Source organism: Nyctereutes procyonoides, unplaced genomic scaffold, assembly GCF_905146905.1.
Source record: "Nyctereutes procyonoides isolate TBG_1078 unplaced genomic scaffold, NYPRO_anot_genome, whole genome shotgun sequence".
Taxonomy (NCBI): Eukaryota; Metazoa; Chordata; class Mammalia; order Carnivora; family Canidae; genus Nyctereutes; species Nyctereutes procyonoides.
Window position 1 is genome coordinate 47,254,761 of NW_026575125.1, and position 18,587 is coordinate 47,273,347.

Here is an 18,587-nt window from a genome sequence, read left to right on the forward strand (position 1 = left end):
GGCCCTCTAAGCCCAAGATCTCATTCTCCCTCTGTTATTCTCCACCCCTTCTCAGTTGGGTGCCTCTCTCTTAGGTCATCCCTCCCTCAGAAGAGCCTCTCCATTTTGGGCCCTGCCCCACCTCTTCCTTAAGGAGTCACCTTCCCTACTCCCTCTCCCCATGGCCCATCTCTAGTTCCTTCTCCTCCCCCCTCTCTAGACAGACCGGCTAAGTCCTATTCCATTTTTAGATGACTGATTATGATACTAGCTGAACTTTATTCACAGCCTGCATTTACAGCTGTCCCTTCCTTTCATGCCCCATCCACCAAACACACCCAATCTTTTCAACATGACAAAGTCCTTACACGCAGCATGTCATATCCACATAAATTTGTATTTTTTGGAACAAAACAACAGTTATGCTGGCAAAGATGTTGAATTAACAGGGACCCTTAAGCTTTCAATACACTGAAAAGCAACATTATTTTGCATGTCCACAAAGTATACATTTGTTTTCACAAATGTGGCAAGGTTTACCCTGACAGTTAGGACTTTTTCACCAAATCATAGACATAGATATGGAAATCATCATCAAACTTGATGAAATACACAGAGGGTTTGGCTTCCACTTGGTGAATGACCATGCCAATCCGTTTGGAGCCATCTTCTTTGGTATATTCCACATGTTTACCTATGAGGCCATCTACAACTCCTCCTGGCTCCCTCTCTGCTGGAGGAGACTCACTGGACTCTGGCATGATACGGAGGTCTCCTTCTTTGTAATCATCTAGAAGCTGGTACATGTACAAGACAGGATCTTTCTCATAGGTAATATAAAACCAGGCTTTCATGATAGGTGCTTGGGCTAAGACCATTCCCCTCCATTCATCCTTAGAACCGTGCTCACCCTCAAACATATGTTCCACAGCTTTACCAATTATGGTGTTTGCAAGGTTTGCATCACTGACTTGAGATGATGCCACCCTGTCGGAAAGAATTTTAAGAGACAAAACTCTTTCATCTCTGTGAAGTTCCAGTCCATAGACACAGTCAATTCCATCATATTTCACCAGATAAAGAGAGGGATTTATAGGCACCTGATCCAGAACGGTTCCTTTCCACTGGGTGATGGGCTCGTCACCTTCCTTCCATCCATGTGAAATTCTGCAGCCCACGATGTTCCTGCGGGACTGGGAGGAAGGTCTGCCCCTCTGTTTCTTTTGGGAGGCTTTTTTCTTCGTCATGTTTGCCGACCCAGTGGCCCGGCCCACAGCTGCCCTGGTTTGCTGCCCTTCGGCCTCTGGTGCGTTGGGGGTCTTCATGCCTGCAGGGGGAGGAGAGAAGACAAGAGAGAAACATTCAATATGATATAAGGTGAAGTTCTCCCAACTGCGACGTGTCTGTGTACCCAGCGCCAGAACCTAAATTTTCCCCATGGACCTGGCAGCAGTGCTGGAAATCCTGGCTGCGTGCCTGCCAAGTGCTCTCCCTCCTAGGTTCCTTTAGGCTGTGGGGAAGGGCGGCAGCGGCAGTGGTGCTGGCTGGGGTTAGGAACTCTGCAGGAGGCAGCAGGCTACCTCCTTGTTCAGAGCCCACTGCCTCCATCACCCGCCACTGGCGCCCACTCTCAATCCCCTGCAAAGCGCCTATCCCTTCACCGCCTTTGACCCGCACGCGCTCACTGTCGTCCTGTCCTGGGCGCCCCAGCCTGCTGCCCACACGCCCCTTGTCTACCCACGATCGCTTTCCTGGCATCCAGCGCCCTCGCTTCCCCAGGCTCACCTTCAATTTCTTGCCTGGCTCCTAATGCCACCCTCCTTTCCTATTTCCCATCGCACTCCCCCACTCCAGCCTCAGCCGGCGCTTGCCCCCATCCCTTATCTCCCGCAGGAGCCCATCCCATCCCCCTTCTCCATCCTGGAGCCCACCAATGGCCTTGCCCTGCCTGGTGTCCACCGCCCCGGATCCCGGGCCTCACGTGCCCGAATCGGACACCTAGCTGCTGCCTCCGCGGTGAGCCTGTGTCGAAGGAGGATCAGCGGGAGACGAGCCGGGTGTTTGCACAGGCTGGGAGGGAAGGATCCGTAGGCGGGGAGCGCGTCTAGGAGAGTGGCGGGGTAAGCGAGGAGGATGGCGGCGGTATCCCGAGCTCTGAGCTTCGCGGGCCCCCCGCCTCCCTGTCGGCGGCGGCCCCTCTGCCACATCGGGCTCCCACCAGCCGCCGCCGTCGCCGCAGTCTCCTCCCTCTTTCCGTAGCGCAGCTTCCTGCCAGGAGTGAGGCCTCCCCTTCCTGCCAGACTGCTTGTTACTTCCCTCCCCCAACTCTTAAGCCCACTACCTTTGGCCAGGGAGTTGCACTTGTTCTCAGGTTTCGGGCGGTTTCATAAAGGAGTCTCGGAGCCCTTAGCTACCCGCCCTTTCCTGATTACCCCTTCTCTCCCCTCCCTGTTTCTGGTCCTTTTAGTTCCTGTGCTCACCTCCAACTCCACCCTCTCAGTGCCCCTTGCCCCATTTGTTTTCTTCTTCCAGGAATTAGTGTTTTCTTCTTCCCAGGACCCCTATGTACTTATTCTTTATACATAGATCTGCTTTTTAAATAATTCACAAGGATGTCGTGGGAACAGAGAAATATGTTAGTTCTCAGTCTGCCATCTTTACCTAGTCTCTGTAATTTTTTTTCTGACTGCTTATTCCTGGATTTTACTTCTTAGAGAATTTTCTTTTTCTTTTCATTCATTCTTTCTTTCTCTTCCTTTTTTCTTTTTTCTTTCTTCTTTTACCATATTGCAAATGAATTTTTTTCACGATGTTAACACTAAATTTCAGCAATTTGATGTGAAAAAAATAATCAAATGCAATTCATTCCAGCTCCCATTGCCAGGCCTCACAGCAAAAATATTAATACTCATTATTTCTTTTTGTCATTTTTCTAGGCTTTTACAAAACTGGGATAATTTTCCACAAGCAATTTCATGTCCTATTCTTTTTTTTGATTTTTTAAAAATTTATTTATTCATGAGAGACAGAGAGAGAGAGAGAGGCAGAGACACAGGCAGAAGGAGAAGCAGGCTCCATGCAGGGAGCCCAACAATGGGGATTTGATCCCTGGTCTCCAGGATCACACCCTGGGCTGAAGGTGGCACTAAACCACTGAGCCACTTGGGCTGCCTGTCCTGTTCTTTTCTATATGGAGTAAGGATTCTCTCAGGACATTAGATATTTTTGAAACCATTATTTCTCTCATTTATTCGAGAAATATTTATTGAGCACCTATTATATGTCTGGTCATCATTCTATAAAACTCAATTTTACAGTGACCGCAGTTAACTTTTCTCTCATTACTCTACATCTAGTACAATGTTTCCACCATAACTGGTAATATGATCTATTTATCCAAAAGGACACCTTTGGAAAAAAATAACTTTACAAAAAATGAGGAAAGTAATGGTTTTACAATTCAGTGGAGAAAGATTGGATATTCTTTAAGAGATGTGAAATAATTCTTTAAATATCTGGGGAAAACTTACACTAAATTTACTCCCATATCAAAATTTATTTGTTAAAATTTAAAATGAAGAATAATAAAACCCAAGAAAAAGCAAATGCACAAACCAGAGAGAGGTGAACAATATGAATATTTAATAGGTACTGAATCAAGTGAATAGTTACTGAATCATTTGATGGGCTGCATGTTAACAGAATAAGCTTAAAACAATAAAATAATTCCTAAAAGGGAGAATAGGATCAATAAAAATCTTGACTCAACAATCAATGAGAAAGCATTAAAATATTAATGTCATTGAGCATGAGAAAAGAGTTTCACATGTAGTGCTGATGAAAATGAAAGTTCATACAATGTTTTTGGACAACTATTTGCAGATACACTTTCCTTTATGTAAGGGTTTATTTAGTTCTGATTAACCCTTACTCCTGGGATATTATGCCTGGCATCCCAACCAAAAGTGAAAGGGGCTTACCAGGGCTCTGGGCTCCAATTTCTGTATCTTTAGCTTCAACATAGTCATAACGTCTTCTGAGCTCTAAGCCTTTTAGCAGTTCTTTCTAGAATGGATTAATTTCCCCAAGAGAAAAACATTCACCAAACTCACTGTTTCTCTCTTGAACCTCTTTTCCCCTATATCTTAGGTGGGTAATTATTTTCTCTATTCTTAGTTTTCAGTTGCCTTGGCAGATTTAGTTTTTGCCATTTCATCCAGTTTCTGTTTCTTCAATGAATGTTTCTTGACTTACTGGTTCTTATCACTAAAATCCAAAGACCAATAATTTATTATAAAATATATGTGTTCAACCATGTATAATAGCTCTAAACTGGAAATCACCCAAATGTCCATCAGCAGTAGACTGTATATGTTTTGGTATATTCATACAATGAGACTACAACCACATTTAACAACATGAATAAATCTTACAAGTATGTTGAAATGAAGACAACAAAAGGGCACACAGTTTTCTTTACAATTTATTTAAACTTCAAAAACAGTCAAACTAATCTATTGCCTTAGAAGTTAAAATAGCAGTTACTCTTGCAAAGGTATTTTCCAAACCTGATAACAATTCCCATTCCATCAGTAATTGATGAAAGAACACTTTTGTGGAGACATTTTTGAATGAGCATATATGACAAGAAAGGTTCGTATAAATTCTGAGCAGCAAAATGTGTTGAATTGCAACATCATTTGGAATTGCAGCCTAGCATCCAATCACAGTTCTTCTGGTAATAGTGCCTTCATTTTCCTCTTTGGAACAACTTAAGTGTAACCTTCCAGAGCACTGAAATACCATTAGAGTGATTGTTTTAGGAGTAGGCACATAACCTAGTCAGAGACAATGAGGCACAATGGTATTTTGCAGTCTTCTGGATATGAGGTAGATGATCTTTTCCATTGGGCATAAGTGAACCTGAGAGGATATGAAGATCAAGTTGCTCTATTAATCATGTAAGCAGCACAGAGATCAGAGTCAAGAAAAGCAAAAAAGGGAGATTGTTATCCTAATGATCCCAAAGTTACTCTAAGCTAATCATGGTAATAGTCCTCCTGCAAGTGATTGATTTAGCATTTGGCATATGATCTAATCCTGGCCAATTAAATATAGTAATATATCTTTTGCAGTGCTCTGAAAAAGTTGTCTTTCCTCTTAAGAAACAAGAAATGATGTTTCCTTTTATTTTTTAGGATGCTGTGTCATTTATTTATTTATTTATTTTACTTTCATTTTTTAAATAGATTTATTTTTTATTTGTGTTCAATTTGCCAACGTATAGAATAACACTCAGTGCTCATCCCGTCAGCGCCCACCTCAGTGCCCGTCACCAGCCACCCCCACCCCCCACCCACCTCCCCTTCCACCACCCCTAGTTCATTTCCCAGAGTTAGGAGTCTTTCATGTTCTGTCTCCCTTTCTGATATTTCCCACTTATTTTTCTCCTTTCCCCTTTATTCCCTTTCACTATTTTTTATATTCCCCAAATGAATGAGACCATATAATGCTTGTTATATATAACCCTTGGAATCTCTGTAACCAGTTTGAGGGCAAAACTAGCATAATGAAGATAACAAAGGGGGAATGGGAATACTCTGAGCCCTTTGATCATTTGCTGCTGATAATACCCATTTCTGGAGTCCTACTTCTGACTCCAAATAATGAGATAGAAAAAAATATATTTATTTATTTTTTTAAAGATTTTGTTTATTTATTCATGAGAGACATGGAGAGAGAGAGAGGCAGAGACACAGGCAGAGGAAGAAGCAGGCTCCATGTAGGGAGCCCCACGTGGGACTGGATCCTGGGTCTCCAGGATCACACTGAAGGTGGCGCTAAACCGCTGAGCCACCCGGACTGCCCTTGTGTCTCCATCATATATAAAAACACATACATAAAAACAGCAAGCTTGATATAAGATTAAGTAAAATTTGAAGATAGAAGTTAAAACTTAGGAAGCTACTAATGTCTAACTCAACTTATTTGTTGAGAGATTGCAATCGAATTTATTTACCTACAAAATTACAATGTATAAAATTCAGATATGCAAATTGTAAATTTATACACATATCACTATCACCATATTTTAAAAATAATTTGAAGACTATTTTTCCAACAGAAGCAAAATAATTCAAAAACTATTTTTTGTCAGCCCGAAGTTTAATAATCTCCACAAGTTTGAGTCATAAATTTTCTGGCATGACAAATATTGATACAGCCTTTTTTTTACCCAAGCTTAAGTTTAAAATTCCCACCATAAATAGTCCAAATTGAACCAGTCCAATTTACATATATAGGACAACAAACAGAGATTGACATTTTAGAAAAGAAACTGAGTGTTGAAATACAGGTATTTAATTTTTTCATCATTAGTATTTTAAATTTTTCCTGAAAGCTTTTACTTAAATATAACTAATTCCTTATAATGACATTTCCTCTTTTTGGTGGATGGCAAAAAGCTCTTTGAAGTACGTTTTACTTGATATATATAATCAACTACATATTTTTAGACAGGATAGATATGTTATTCACTTTGCTTCTACTAAAAAGGCTAGGGAATATAAAGATCCAAAAGATTCTATGAACCTGTAACTAAAAATAAACACCTTTTCATGGGAGTAGGTAGTTTTGTAGTGTACATTACTGAATTATTTATCTAATCAAATCTTGGATGGCTTAGGTGATGAATTAGCATAACCAAAGTAATTGTTTAGGGTGGTACTACATTATTCTGTGAAATGTAGTTGCATTTTCCATTTAATATTATTACTTTTGTACTTTTTTGTCAAATATGTGAACTGTGACCCCTGTTCTGAGTTCATTGTAGTAAAATCTTCTCAAGGATAAAGAATATTAGAAAGTCCTAACAGAACAGTATAAAATATATAGGCCCTTCAGTAATTATGCTATAATTCTGTTGGAAAAAGCAATTGTATTACAGGCTCAATTTTCAGATACGTGCTTTACCTTTCTTAAAAAAAAAAGAAAACTATGCCTTTCAGCTAGGGTTTTTTTGTTCTTGCATATATTCAAAAATGACTAATATTTCCTGACACGGTTTTATTTTTGTTACTATATGTTGGCAAATCGAACTCCAATAAAATATACAAAAAATAATTTTTTAAAAGTAATTTTTAGTCCTCTCAACTTTTAACTTTGGCTTGATAATACGTTTTAACTAGCCGCTATTTATATATATTACTGACAGTTTTTTTCTTTGCATCATTTGGCATAAATGAGTTGGACTTTTGTAGAATTAAATATATGCTGTTTTAATTCTCAAAGCCCACATTACACACAAAGGCATGGAGGATAAAATGTAAAGATAGTCAAGGGAGCCAATAGGCATATAGGCCACTTCTCATGATATGACTCCAATCACAGCCACCTATTTAGTATGGTTTTATAACACTGATCCTGCATACATTTTGTATATCTTCCATGAACTCAACATCAGTGTTGTCCATGGGATATCCAAGAAAACCATTGAGAATAATTTTAAAACTAAGATTTGTCAGATACAATTGAGCTTTGGAGGATCACAAACCATTGTAACAGGTAAGATTTTTTTCACCTCCCATACAAGGGATCAATTTTCTCTCTGTTTGGAAGCAATACCATTCGAGTTGAGAATGCTGGTCTAGGGATTGCAGGGTAAAACAAGAATATTGGATTGGATATCAACTGTAATAGGAAGCCTTTGGAGAGTTTTAAGTTTTAAATATAATTTCATTTACATGTTTAAAAGATCACTGCCAATTAATTGGAGAATTGAAGGAAAGGCAAGGAGACCTTAGTTCCCTACTCCCAATTTAATCAGGGATAAGGACTTACCTTCTATTAATATATTAAAATACAAATATATTTGTATTAATAGAATTTTATACTATATATAATATGTATTATATATATCCAAGAAAACATAAATATAAACCTAAATAAACCTAAAATATTAATACATAATGTTAATAATTATAGGATTAATTATATAAGTCTATAATATCTACATAATCATGTTATTTGTTATATATTAATATAATTATATACTTAATATATAATACTTATTCTATATATTATATACTATATATAATATATAATACATTCATTATTGTATTAATAATTATATAATTATAGAATAATTATATTAATAAAATAATGCATTACATAATGCATATATTATATTATATGTTATTATATTATATATGTTAACTAATTATATGTTAATATATTATAGAATTTATATAATAAATTTTTATGTTTTATATAATAAATTATATATTTATACATTATAAATGTATTAGTATATTATATAAATATAATATAAATATATGAATAAAATATAAAATGAAATATTTTAAATTTTTTAAAAATTATTAAATAATAAGAAATTTAATGTGTTTTTAAAATCAATTTGAGAGGCTTCCGAGATAAACTGTGAACTGCCTATTTCATTCATTAAAGGAGCAACAGCAGATATTGAAGAATAGCCCTCTTAAAATGTGGGTATGACTTCTCTGATTTCCCTATAATCCTCATATCTCCGTCACCAAGGGAAAGAACTGTGCCACTGGTTGTCCGAAGGAGTGCCTAATTAACCCCTGACTTAAAAGAGATTAAAATGTGGATAGAGAAATACTCTTTCATTAAAATCACTTTAAAATGATAGCTAAAATATGACAGATCACCTATTTAATATATTGCTGAGCTTTAAAGAGTGTCAGGAAAATCCCCAGGGACCAACAATGAACAGAGAACAGAAAGCAGAAACAGTAAACACATGACCCGATGCTTTGGCAGGTTGGAGGGAAAAGGGCATTGCCTCCATAATTAAAAATTGTTATATATTAATAAGTATATAATTATATTAATATATAACAAATAACATGATTATGTTTTTTAAATATTTAATATTTTAAATATTATTCCCGTAAATTATAATCCATTGAAAATTATGTTCAGCATGTTGTACAATATGTTAACTGCACAAAGATAAGAAATTGTGGGCAAAATGTTTGAAAGGGTTCAAAATCTACAAACTTCCAATTATAAAATAAGTCATGGGGATGTAGTATGCACAATGTATTGCATTGCATATCTAAAAGTTGCTAAGAGAGTAGATCTTAAAAGTTCTCATCACAAGGAAAAAATTGTAACTATGTGTGATCATTTCACAATATACACAAATATCAAATTACTAATTTGTATACCTGAAATTAATATAATGTGTCAGTGATGTACTTCAATAAGCATTTTTTTTTTAAAAGACAATTCATTTTCATTCTTCTGCCAAGTCTATGTATAATAGTTGTCAAATAGGACCCTCATTCCCCTGGCCTCATATCTCCCAATGACTTCTTTAATTGGTGTTTGTTAGGAGTTGGATATGTAAGAAACTTTTTTTTAAAGATTTATTTTTACTTATTTATGATAGACAGAGAGAGAGAGAGAGAGAGAGAGAGAGAGAAAGAGAGAAAGAGAGAGGCAGAGACACAGGCAGAGGGAGAAGCAGCCTCCATGCCGGGAGCCCAATGCGGGACTCGATCCAGGGACTCCAGGATCGCGCCCTGGGCCAAAGGCAGGCGCTAAATCGCTGAGCCACCCAGGGATCCCCTGTAAGAAACCTTTTGAGTTGTCTCTTGGATTTATCTTTCTTAGGCAGAAGATGTACTCCAATTTATACTCAAACACATAATAAGCTTTGCAGGCCATGGGCACCTGTCTATCAGAGAGGCCGCAGTTATCCAGTTCTGCCTGTGACTAGGTAAAGTATGAGGAAGTCCTTGTGGCCTCATGGCTAAACATCCAGCTTTTATCAATTATAAAGGAGATACTTTAACCTCCATTTGTGTAATTATTGTGCTTGTCCTCAAATGGTTACAAATTGATTTTATTTATCAGTATTCTGAAATATCAACCAAAACATTATGTTGAGCTGTGGCACAATTTTAATATGAGAGTGAAGGAATAACCTTTATGGGCATACCAGGACATTGCATCACTTCTCTAATATAGTTACAGGAAATGGGTTATTAGGAAATGCATTGTCATCTCTAAGACAGGAAGACTATTGGGATTCCAAAGTGGTACTTTGCAATTGTTTCCAATAATGACCTAGGGGAAAGGGTTGGGAGACTCTGATCATATCTCTTTAACATTAATACATAAAAAAAAAAACAAGACTGACTGTGTGATCTCATCACTAATATTAAATCACTAATACCATACGACCTCCATTTTAAACTTCTACTCAGAAAGGACAAGATCACTTGGGCCTGTGAAATAGGGAATGAGATGTGACCTAGGCAATGAACTTTGAATAATTCTATATTAGTATAGGTCTCTGTCCATTACTCAGACACAGTACTAGTTCAAGACCTGTCTAAATCCTGCCTGCTTTTGAACAGCCAATTATCCTATACTATCTATTAAATCCTATACTCGCTATTTTAAATCCATGACAAAATGTTTGGGTACCTGCTGCCCATTACCATGATAGCATCCTTTAGTTCTCACTTGTTTTCAACAGAAGAACTAGCAAGGAGGTAAAGCTGAGAATAAAAATTTACATAAGATTTTGTGGTCAGTTTCTCATTCTCCAGGAGGTCATTACATCAGCATCATACACACAACCTGAGGCAGTAAGAGCCCAAATGCTTCATTTATTGTTTCTCGAGATGTTATTTGACTCAAGGGTATCAGAAAATATGTAATCTTGTGTTGTCATGGACCCCACCTCTATTTCTCTTCAAACAGGTATCTTCTCTAAGAAAAAAATTATACAGGTTATGCTTCAAAATGTATCCAGAAAACTGTGTGGAGGTTCCTCAAAGAGTTAAAAGTAGATCTGCCCTACGACCCAGCAATTGCACTGCTGGGGATTTACCCCAAAGATACAGATGCAATGAAACGCCGGGACACCTGCACCCCGATGTTTATAGCAGCAATGTCCACACTAGCCAAACTGTGGAAGGAGCCTCGGTGTCCATCGAAAGATGAATGGATAAAGGAGATGTGGTTTATGTATACAATGGAATATTACTCAGCCATTAGAAACGACAAATACCCACCATTTGCTTCGACGTGGATGGAACTGGAGGATATTATGCTGAGTGAAGTAAGTCAATCGGAGAAGGACAAACCTTATATGGTCTCATTCATTTGGGGAATATAAAAAATAGTGAAAAGGAATAAAGGGGAAAGGAGAGAAAATGAGTGGGAAATATCAGAGAGGATGACAGAACATGAGAGACTCCTAACTCTGGGAAACGAACAAGGGGTGGTGGAAAGGGAGCTGGGCGGGGGGTTGGGGTGAGTGGGTGATGGGCACTGAGGGGGGCTCCTGACGGGATGAGCACTCGGTGTTTATGCTATTGTTGGCATATCGAACTCCAATAAAAAATATATACCAAAAAAAAGAGGATCAGCAATTTAACTCTACATTCCTGAGACCCACATACAACAGGGTATACAGTAGACTACATTAGAGGAAAGGAAACCATTTTAATTAACCTAATATTTATAATGAGTAGTAAATATTCCTTTTTAAATGTTTTTCTCTGGAAGGAGACATTAATATTTATTAGATTTCAGTTAAGCATCCCTGACCATTGCTACACAGAGAAATACTATCCCATCTTACAAACATATTTGGTATTCACACCTCCTTCAAAGGAATGTAACACACAACCAAAATGATTTAGTGCCTTGCTTGCAAAACGTGCAGAAACATGAGAGATCAATACAGAATTGTCTTCCTATAAAGTAAAAAAGGACAAACCTCTAAATATGCCATCTTCAAACCCACTAGATAATGGCAACCTTATCTCCAACTGAATTCCCACCAACAGGGTATAGGATCTCCCACTTATTTATCTCGTTAACAACACATATTTTCAAACTTCATACAAATTGCTGATCTGATGCATATGAAATTCTTTATCATTTTAGTTTCCACTTCATTGTTTACTGGTGAGAAACAAAGTCAAGAAATAATTCCTAAGCACCTACTATATGCCAGATACTATTTTAATTCTTTGAGATATATAAATGAAAAAAAAAAAGGAAGGAAAACCATACATTATAGAGCTTATATTCTGACAAGGGCAAAAAACCCTTATTAATTAAGGAGATTATAGAGAATTTTGGGAGAGAACATATGTTATGGAAAAGAAAAAAAATATGGGAAGCAGATTAAAATAAAGCATGTTGATTGACCATAGGATCTCCAATTTTGTGATATGTTTGTTAATATTTTTCCCAAGTTCTCTAAGAACTGTTTGTTTTATTCTCATTTTATATATATTTTATTGATTCATTTTAACTATCAAAGTTTGCCCTAAACTTATTTTATTCCATTTTGTATACAATGATTTTTGAAATTAGAAAAATTCATATCTTTATAAAATCACATTTATCAAATTTTTCAATATCTCTGGATTTCTGCTTTTAAGTAAACTTTTCCCCCCATTTCTACAGGGGAGAATATATTTTCTTACAAATGATATTTTCTAAATTTAAGTATTAATTATTTTCCATTTGAAATTTGAGGGTAATATGTAATAACCAGATTAAAATTTACTTATTGGCAAACAGAAAACACATTAACCCTGAAACATTTGTTGATTCAAATGTTTTTTCCTCATTCACCAGATATGTCATCTCTGTTATGATTCAAGTTTCTATGTGAAAATTTATTTCTATGTCTCTACTCTGTTTCCTTGACATAGAAGACCTACCTGTTCTTCTTTGAAGTCCAAACAGACAAGCCTTCAGAGTTGCAAGAGTTTTCCTGTTAAAATATGAGGGAAATCATGTCGTGCCTATGTTCAAAATACTCGAATGGCTCCCCATCACACTCAGCATAAAAACCAAATTCCATTCTAAGACTTGCAAGGCTCTAAGCTACCTCTCAGCTTCTGCCAGATCCCCATCACCTCTCTGAACTCACTTCCTGATAGCCTATTCCTTGCTCACTTGGCTCTAGCCATGCTGGTATCCTCAGTGTTCCTTGAGCATGTCAGGCTTACTCCTGCCTTGCTGTCCCTCTACCTGGCATGCTCCTTCCCTGGAGAGCCACAGGGCCCATCTTCTCTCTGCCTTCAGGTCTTTACTACTCAAAAGCCATGGTCTCAGTGAGGCCTTCCCTGGACTCTATCTATCCAATTTCAGCCTCCCACCTAGAATTCCAATCCCACATCCTTTGCTTTATTTTTCCTTTCTTAACACTTATCCCTTTGAGAATACTTTACATTTCACCTACTGTGTCTTGGCTACTGTCTGTCTCCCACACTAAAATTAAAGCTCTACCATTGTTTTATCTGTTTATTTGGTTCATTACCTTATCACCAGTACCCGTGCCTGAAGATTGCCTGGCAGAGAGCCCACCTAAAGTAAGTATTTGTGGGATAAAGATAAAGCAAATGAGTTAAAAAGCAAATGGGGTCAGCTTAAGCCAAAAGTAGAGCTAGGCAGTTTCCCCTGGGTCTAGCCCCAAGCTACAAATGCAAATGCCTTCAGGGGACAACTGGGAATTGTATTAGAGTGAATCAGGCCAGCTGGGGACATGGCTAGTTTGAGAGAGCATTCAGTCTAAAATGGGCTGAGCTCTTCCTCAGACCCAGCTGCTTGTATCCTTGTTGGAATGTGGGCCCTAATCCTCAGTTTGGTTTGGTTTGGTTTGGTTTGGTTTGGTTTGATTTGGTTTGGTTTAAGGTGGGCCAGAAATATGGATTTTTGTAATGTGAAATCTCCCAAGTGTCCAAGTAGCTGATTTTAAAATAGAAAACAATAAAAACACCGGGATCAAACAAAACATGGCAGCTGGCTGAAATCGGCCCATGGGTGGCCTGCAGGTGTTTTTGCTAGACTAAATTTTCTGGTATATGAAAGAAAGAAAATGAATTCCTGCAAGGTGGGTTTGCCTTGTGTAATACTTCAGGCAAACAGTTTCAGGCCATGTTGTGCGAAGAGAATGAACTGGAATTACCACCTTTTTTTGGGACTTCTGAAAGCTCCCTGCCAACAGCTACCCTCCTCACCCCACTGTGTATGGAGTTAGGGAAGCCTGGGCAGTGGGGTCACCTTAACTCTTCCTTTGAGGGTGGGGGTATATTTTAGTGAAGTGTGAAGTGGGGAGACCAGAGAGGGTCTTGAAGGGACCTTCCACAGCAGGACTGGGGAAGGGCAAGGAGGAGAAAAAGAGGACTTAGGCCCATGTGTTGGGGCACCGTATCTTTGAGGGACTTTATTGGGGTTATTGCACCCTCTCCCCACCAATGACTGTCCCTCTAGGTGGCATCATACAGTTGAAGGAGTTAGCCGACTGCCCCATGCCATCCATCTCACCTGGAAACAGAGTTGCACAAACTTCCATCACAGCTTCTCTGTGTGCTGGACTGGCCAGGGTGTACCTGTGAAGGGTTGGTAGCTGCCAGATTTGTTGGGGGGATAGCGTGAATGGGGCTTCTGGAGGCAGCAGACCTCCATCCAGCGAAGCACTGGGTGGAGCCACCTGTGGTTTCAGGCAGCTGCTGAAAGAAGCACGGACTGCCTAGAACTCCCCATGTCCTGGAGAGAAACGTTAGGCTCAATCCTCTGATGCCCCTCCTCTATAGTGAGGCAAAGCACAGTCCAGTAGGAGAAAGAACAGCGAGGGGACTCCTGTACCTTTGTTCAGCAAGGTCCCATTTTTTTTGGATAAAATACTTTCCAAATGCAAGATGGCACATCTCTTAAGTCCTGAGCAGCCCCATGACCCAGTCTCCATAAGAACTATTTATCCAGTGTAAGGTAAATGAACCAAGACCTTCAGGTCCAAGATTTACTGTACCTGGGTCCTCTGGGAAAAGTGAGGAGGCTACTCACAGCCCCCTGCTCACGGGGGGTCAGGTCAGAGTGTCTAGGCTGAGCTTGGGGCTCTACTCAGCAGGTGCGGCATGAGCTCCCTGAAGTAAGAAAAGCCTTTTAGGTATACGGTTGGCCCTGCCTAACTCTTGAGTCATCCCTGTCAAAATGCCATTCTAGGGAACTTTCGCTCCATTTGGTTCTCTGACAGCTGTCACATCCTTTCTGCACAGAGCCAGGGAGGAAAATATGGATACTGCCAGAAGTCCAACTTTTTCCTGGGCCTTCCCATTTCTCACGGGTCCCACTCCCCACACCTCCTTTTCTGTGTTCTCACTTCCTCTGTCAGTCTTTCTCCTTGGAATTCTTTCTTCCTCAGTGTTCCTCCCTTTCTGTCTCCTTACTCACGCATAGACCCTCCCTTTGAGTATCCTTTGCCCTCTCTCTTTGTGTCCCTCTCCACTCAAGGTATTCTGCCTGCTTTCCTCTAGGCCCTCTAAGCCCAAGATCTCATTCTCCCTCTGTTATTCTCCACCCCTTCTCAGTTGGGTGCCTCTCTCTTAGGTCATCCCTCCCTCAGAAGAGCCTCTCCATTTTGGGCCCTGCCCCACCTCTTCCTTAAGGAGTCACCTTCCCTACTCCCTCTCCCCATGGCCCATCTCTAGTTCCTTCTCCTCCCCCCTCTCTAGACAGACCGGCTAAGTCCTATTCCATTTTTAGATGACTGATTATGATACTAGCTGAACTTTATTCACAGCCTGCATTTACAGCTGTCCCTTCCTTTCATGCCCCATCCACCAAACACACCCAATCTTTTCAACATGACAAAGTCCTTACACGCAGCATGTCATATCCACATAAATTTGTATTTTTTGGAACAAAACAACAGTTATGCTGGCAAAGATGTTGAATTAACAGGGACCCTTAAGCTTTCAATACACTGAAAAGCAACATTATTTTGCATGTCCACAAAGTATACATTTGTTTTCACAAATGTGGCAAGGTTTACCCTGACAGTTAGGACTTTTTCACCAAATCATAGACATAGATATGGAAATCATCATCAAACTTGATGAAATACACAGAGGGTTTGGCTTCCACTTGGTGAATGACCATGCCAATCCGTTTGGAGCCATCTTCTTTGGTATATTCCACATGTTTACCTATGAGGCCATCTACAACTCCTCCTGGCTCCCTCTCTGCTGGAGGAGACTCACTGGACTCTGGCATGATACGGAGGTCTCCTTCTTTGTAATCATCTAGAAGCTGGTACATGTACAAGACAGGATCTTTCTCATAGGTAATATAAAACCAGGCTTTCATGATAGGTGCTTGGGCTAAGACCATTCCCCTCCATTCATCCTTAGAACCGTGCTCACCCTCAAACATATGTTCCACAGCTTTACCAATTATGGTGTTTGCAAGGTTTGCATCACTGACTTGAGATGATGCCACCCTGTCGGAAAGAATTTTAAGAGACAAAACTCTTTCATCTCTGTGAAGTTCCAGTCCATAGACACAGTCAATTCCATCATATTTCACCAGATAAAGAGAGGGATTTATAGGCACCTGATCCAGAACGGTTCCTTTCCACTGGGTGATGGGCTCGTCACCTTCCTTCCATCCATGTGAAATTCTGCAGCCCACGATGTTCCTGCGGGACTGGGAGGAAGGTCTGCCCCTCTGTTTCTTTTGGGAGGCTTTTTTCTTCGTCATGTTTGCCGACCCAGTGGCCCGGCCCACAGCTGCCCTGGTTTGCTGCCCTTCGGCCTCTGGTGCGTTGGGGGTCTTCATGCCTGCAGGGGGAGGAGAGAAGACAAGAGAGAAACATTCAATATGATATAAGGTGAAGTTCTCCCAACTGCGACGTGTCTGTGTACCCAGCGCCAGAACCTAAATTTTCCCCATGGACCTGGCAGCAGTGCTGGAAATCCTGGCTGCGTGCCTGCCAAGTGCTCTCCCTCCTAGGTTCCTTTAGGCTGTGGGGAAGGGCGGCAGCGGCAGTGGTGCTGGCTGGGGTTAGGAACTCTGCAGGAGGCAGCAGGCTACCTCCTTGTTCAGAGCCCACTGCCTCCATCACCCGCCACTGGCGCCCACTCTCAATCCCCTGCAAAGCGCCTATCCCTTCACCGCCTTTGACCCGCACGCGCTCACTGTCGTCCTGTCCTGGGCGCCCCAGCCTGCTGCCCACACGCCCCTTGTCTACCCACGATCGCTTTCCTGGCATCCAGCGCCCTCGCTTCCCCAGGCTCACCTTCAATTTCTTGCCTGGCTCCTAATGCCACCCTCCTTTCCTATTTCCCATCGCACTCCCCCACTCCAGCCTCAGCCGGCGCTTGCCCCCATCCCTTATCTCCCGCAGGAGCCCATCCCATCCCCCTTCTCCATCCTGGAGCCCACCAATGGCCTTGCCCTGCCTGGTGTCCACCGCCCCGGATCCCGGGCCTCACGTGCCCGAATCGGACACCTAGCTGCTGCCTCCGCGGTGAGCCTGTGTCGAAGGAGGATCAGCGGGAGACGAGCCGGGTGTTTGCACAGGCTGGGAGGGAAGGATCCGTAGGCGGGGAGCGCGTCTAGGAGAGTGGCGGGGTAGGCGAGGAGGATGGCGGCGGTATCCCGAGCTCTGAGCTTCGCGGGCCCCCCGCCTCCCTGTCGGCGGCGGCCCCTCTGCCACATCGGGCTCCCACCAGCCGCCGCCGTCGCCGCAGTCTCCTCCCTCTTTCCGTATAGGAGTAGACTTTCAGTTTCCTGTAGTTAAAGAGGCCTCCCCTTCCTGCTAAATACTAGGCTGCCAGCCTCTCAGTCCTGAATCAACTCCTGGTCTGCTCTTTCTGTTTCCAAATTAGGATCCTTGGTAACTGTAGGTTTTCCTTTCCTCTTCCTTTGTACCCCCAGCATCTCAGACTCTCTAGCTCTACCTCTAATCTCCCCTGCTGGAGTGACTTTTCTTTTTTCAAGTATTTTGCACACTTTTTTTTTATACACACAAATTGACCAAGAAATGCCTCACCCAAAACACATATGAATATAGTAATCCTTTACATTTGTACAATATATATATTTATTCTCTCTATATACACACGTCTTTATGTATTTACAGATAATCATATGCCCAGACACATAACCCCAAATACACACCTCTCCAATCACTCAACACACAGGCATAATATTTTGTATACACATACACAGAAATACATATACTAAGAGTTTTTCCAAAATAGGTTAAGTGTCTTAGTTTTGGTGATCTTTTTTAAAAAAATTTTTTTTATTGGAGTTCAATTTGCCAACATATAGCATAACACTTAGTGCTTATCTCGCCAAGTGCTCTCCTCAGATCTTGCTTTTTTTTATTTATTTATGATAGTCACACACACAGAGAGAGAGAGAGGCAGAGACACAGGCAGAGGGATAAGCAGGCTCCATGCACTGGGAGCCCGACGTGGGATTCGATCCCGGGTCTCCAGGATCGGGCCCTGGGCCAAAGGCAGGCGCCAAACCACTGCGCCACCCAGGGATCTCCCAGATCTTGCTTTGGAGAAATAGTGTCTTAAACTGAGGGAGTACTCTTGAATGTGATTGCAATTAGTAACAATATTAGCTAGTTTTGCATAGAGTGGCATCAATTTTGGGTCTTTTTTGTATCCTTTGTTGTGTATAGATTTTTCAACAATATTTTATAATTCTGTAAAATATCAATATTATGGTGCTATATCTGTTAGGATGTTATCAGTTACTTTCAAGTGGAATGCAATTTTGGGGGC

General features: G+C 40.7%; 2 protein-coding genes across 8 annotated transcripts; both read right to left on the reverse strand.

Moving 5' to 3' along the window:
• Positions 1 to 357: 357 nt before the first annotated feature.
• Positions 358 to 2,201, reverse strand: LOC129518798 (spindlin-2). 4 transcript variants are annotated; one of them, XM_055339047.1, is made up of 2 exons: positions 1,978 to 2,201; positions 358 to 1,306 (listed from the first exon to the last, which is right to left on the reverse strand). In XM_055339047.1, the coding sequence occupies exon 2, from the start codon at positions 1,302 to 1,304 to the stop codon at positions 528 to 530; it is 777 nt and encodes a 258-aa protein (XP_055195022.1). In that variant the 5' UTR covers positions 1,305 to 1,306; positions 1,978 to 2,201; the 3' UTR covers positions 358 to 527. The 4 variants fall into 4 exon arrangements, with proteins under 4 accessions (XP_055195022.1, XP_055195019.1, XP_055195020.1 ...); XM_055339044.1 differs by having other exon boundaries at positions 1,965 to 2,201; XM_055339045.1 differs by having other exon boundaries at positions 1,923 to 2,201.
• Positions 2,202 to 15,673: 13,472 nt separating this feature from the next.
• Positions 15,674 to 17,517, reverse strand: LOC129518810 (spindlin-2). Of its 4 annotated transcripts, none has more exons than XM_055339070.1 (2): positions 17,294 to 17,517; positions 15,674 to 16,622 (listed from the first exon to the last, which is right to left on the reverse strand). In XM_055339070.1, exon 2 carries the CDS (start codon positions 16,618 to 16,620, stop codon positions 15,844 to 15,846), a length of 777 nt encoding a protein of 258 aa, XP_055195045.1. In that variant the 5' UTR covers positions 16,621 to 16,622; positions 17,294 to 17,517; the 3' UTR covers positions 15,674 to 15,843. The 4 variants fall into 4 exon arrangements, with proteins under 4 accessions (XP_055195045.1, XP_055195043.1, XP_055195044.1 ...); XM_055339068.1 differs by having other exon boundaries at positions 17,281 to 17,517; XM_055339069.1 differs by having other exon boundaries at positions 17,239 to 17,517.
• Between the last annotated feature and the right edge of the window lie 1,070 nt (positions 17,518 to 18,587).

Bases quoted from the DNA above. Each gene is read 5' to 3' on its own strand.
- LOC129518798 (XM_055339047.1), bottom strand. From the start codon at position 1,304: ATGAAGACCCCCAACGCACCAGAGGCCGAAGGGCAGCAAACCAGGGCA.
- LOC129518810 (XM_055339070.1), bottom strand. From the start codon at position 16,620: ATGAAGACCCCCAACGCACCAGAGGCCGAAGGGCAGCAAACCAGGGCA.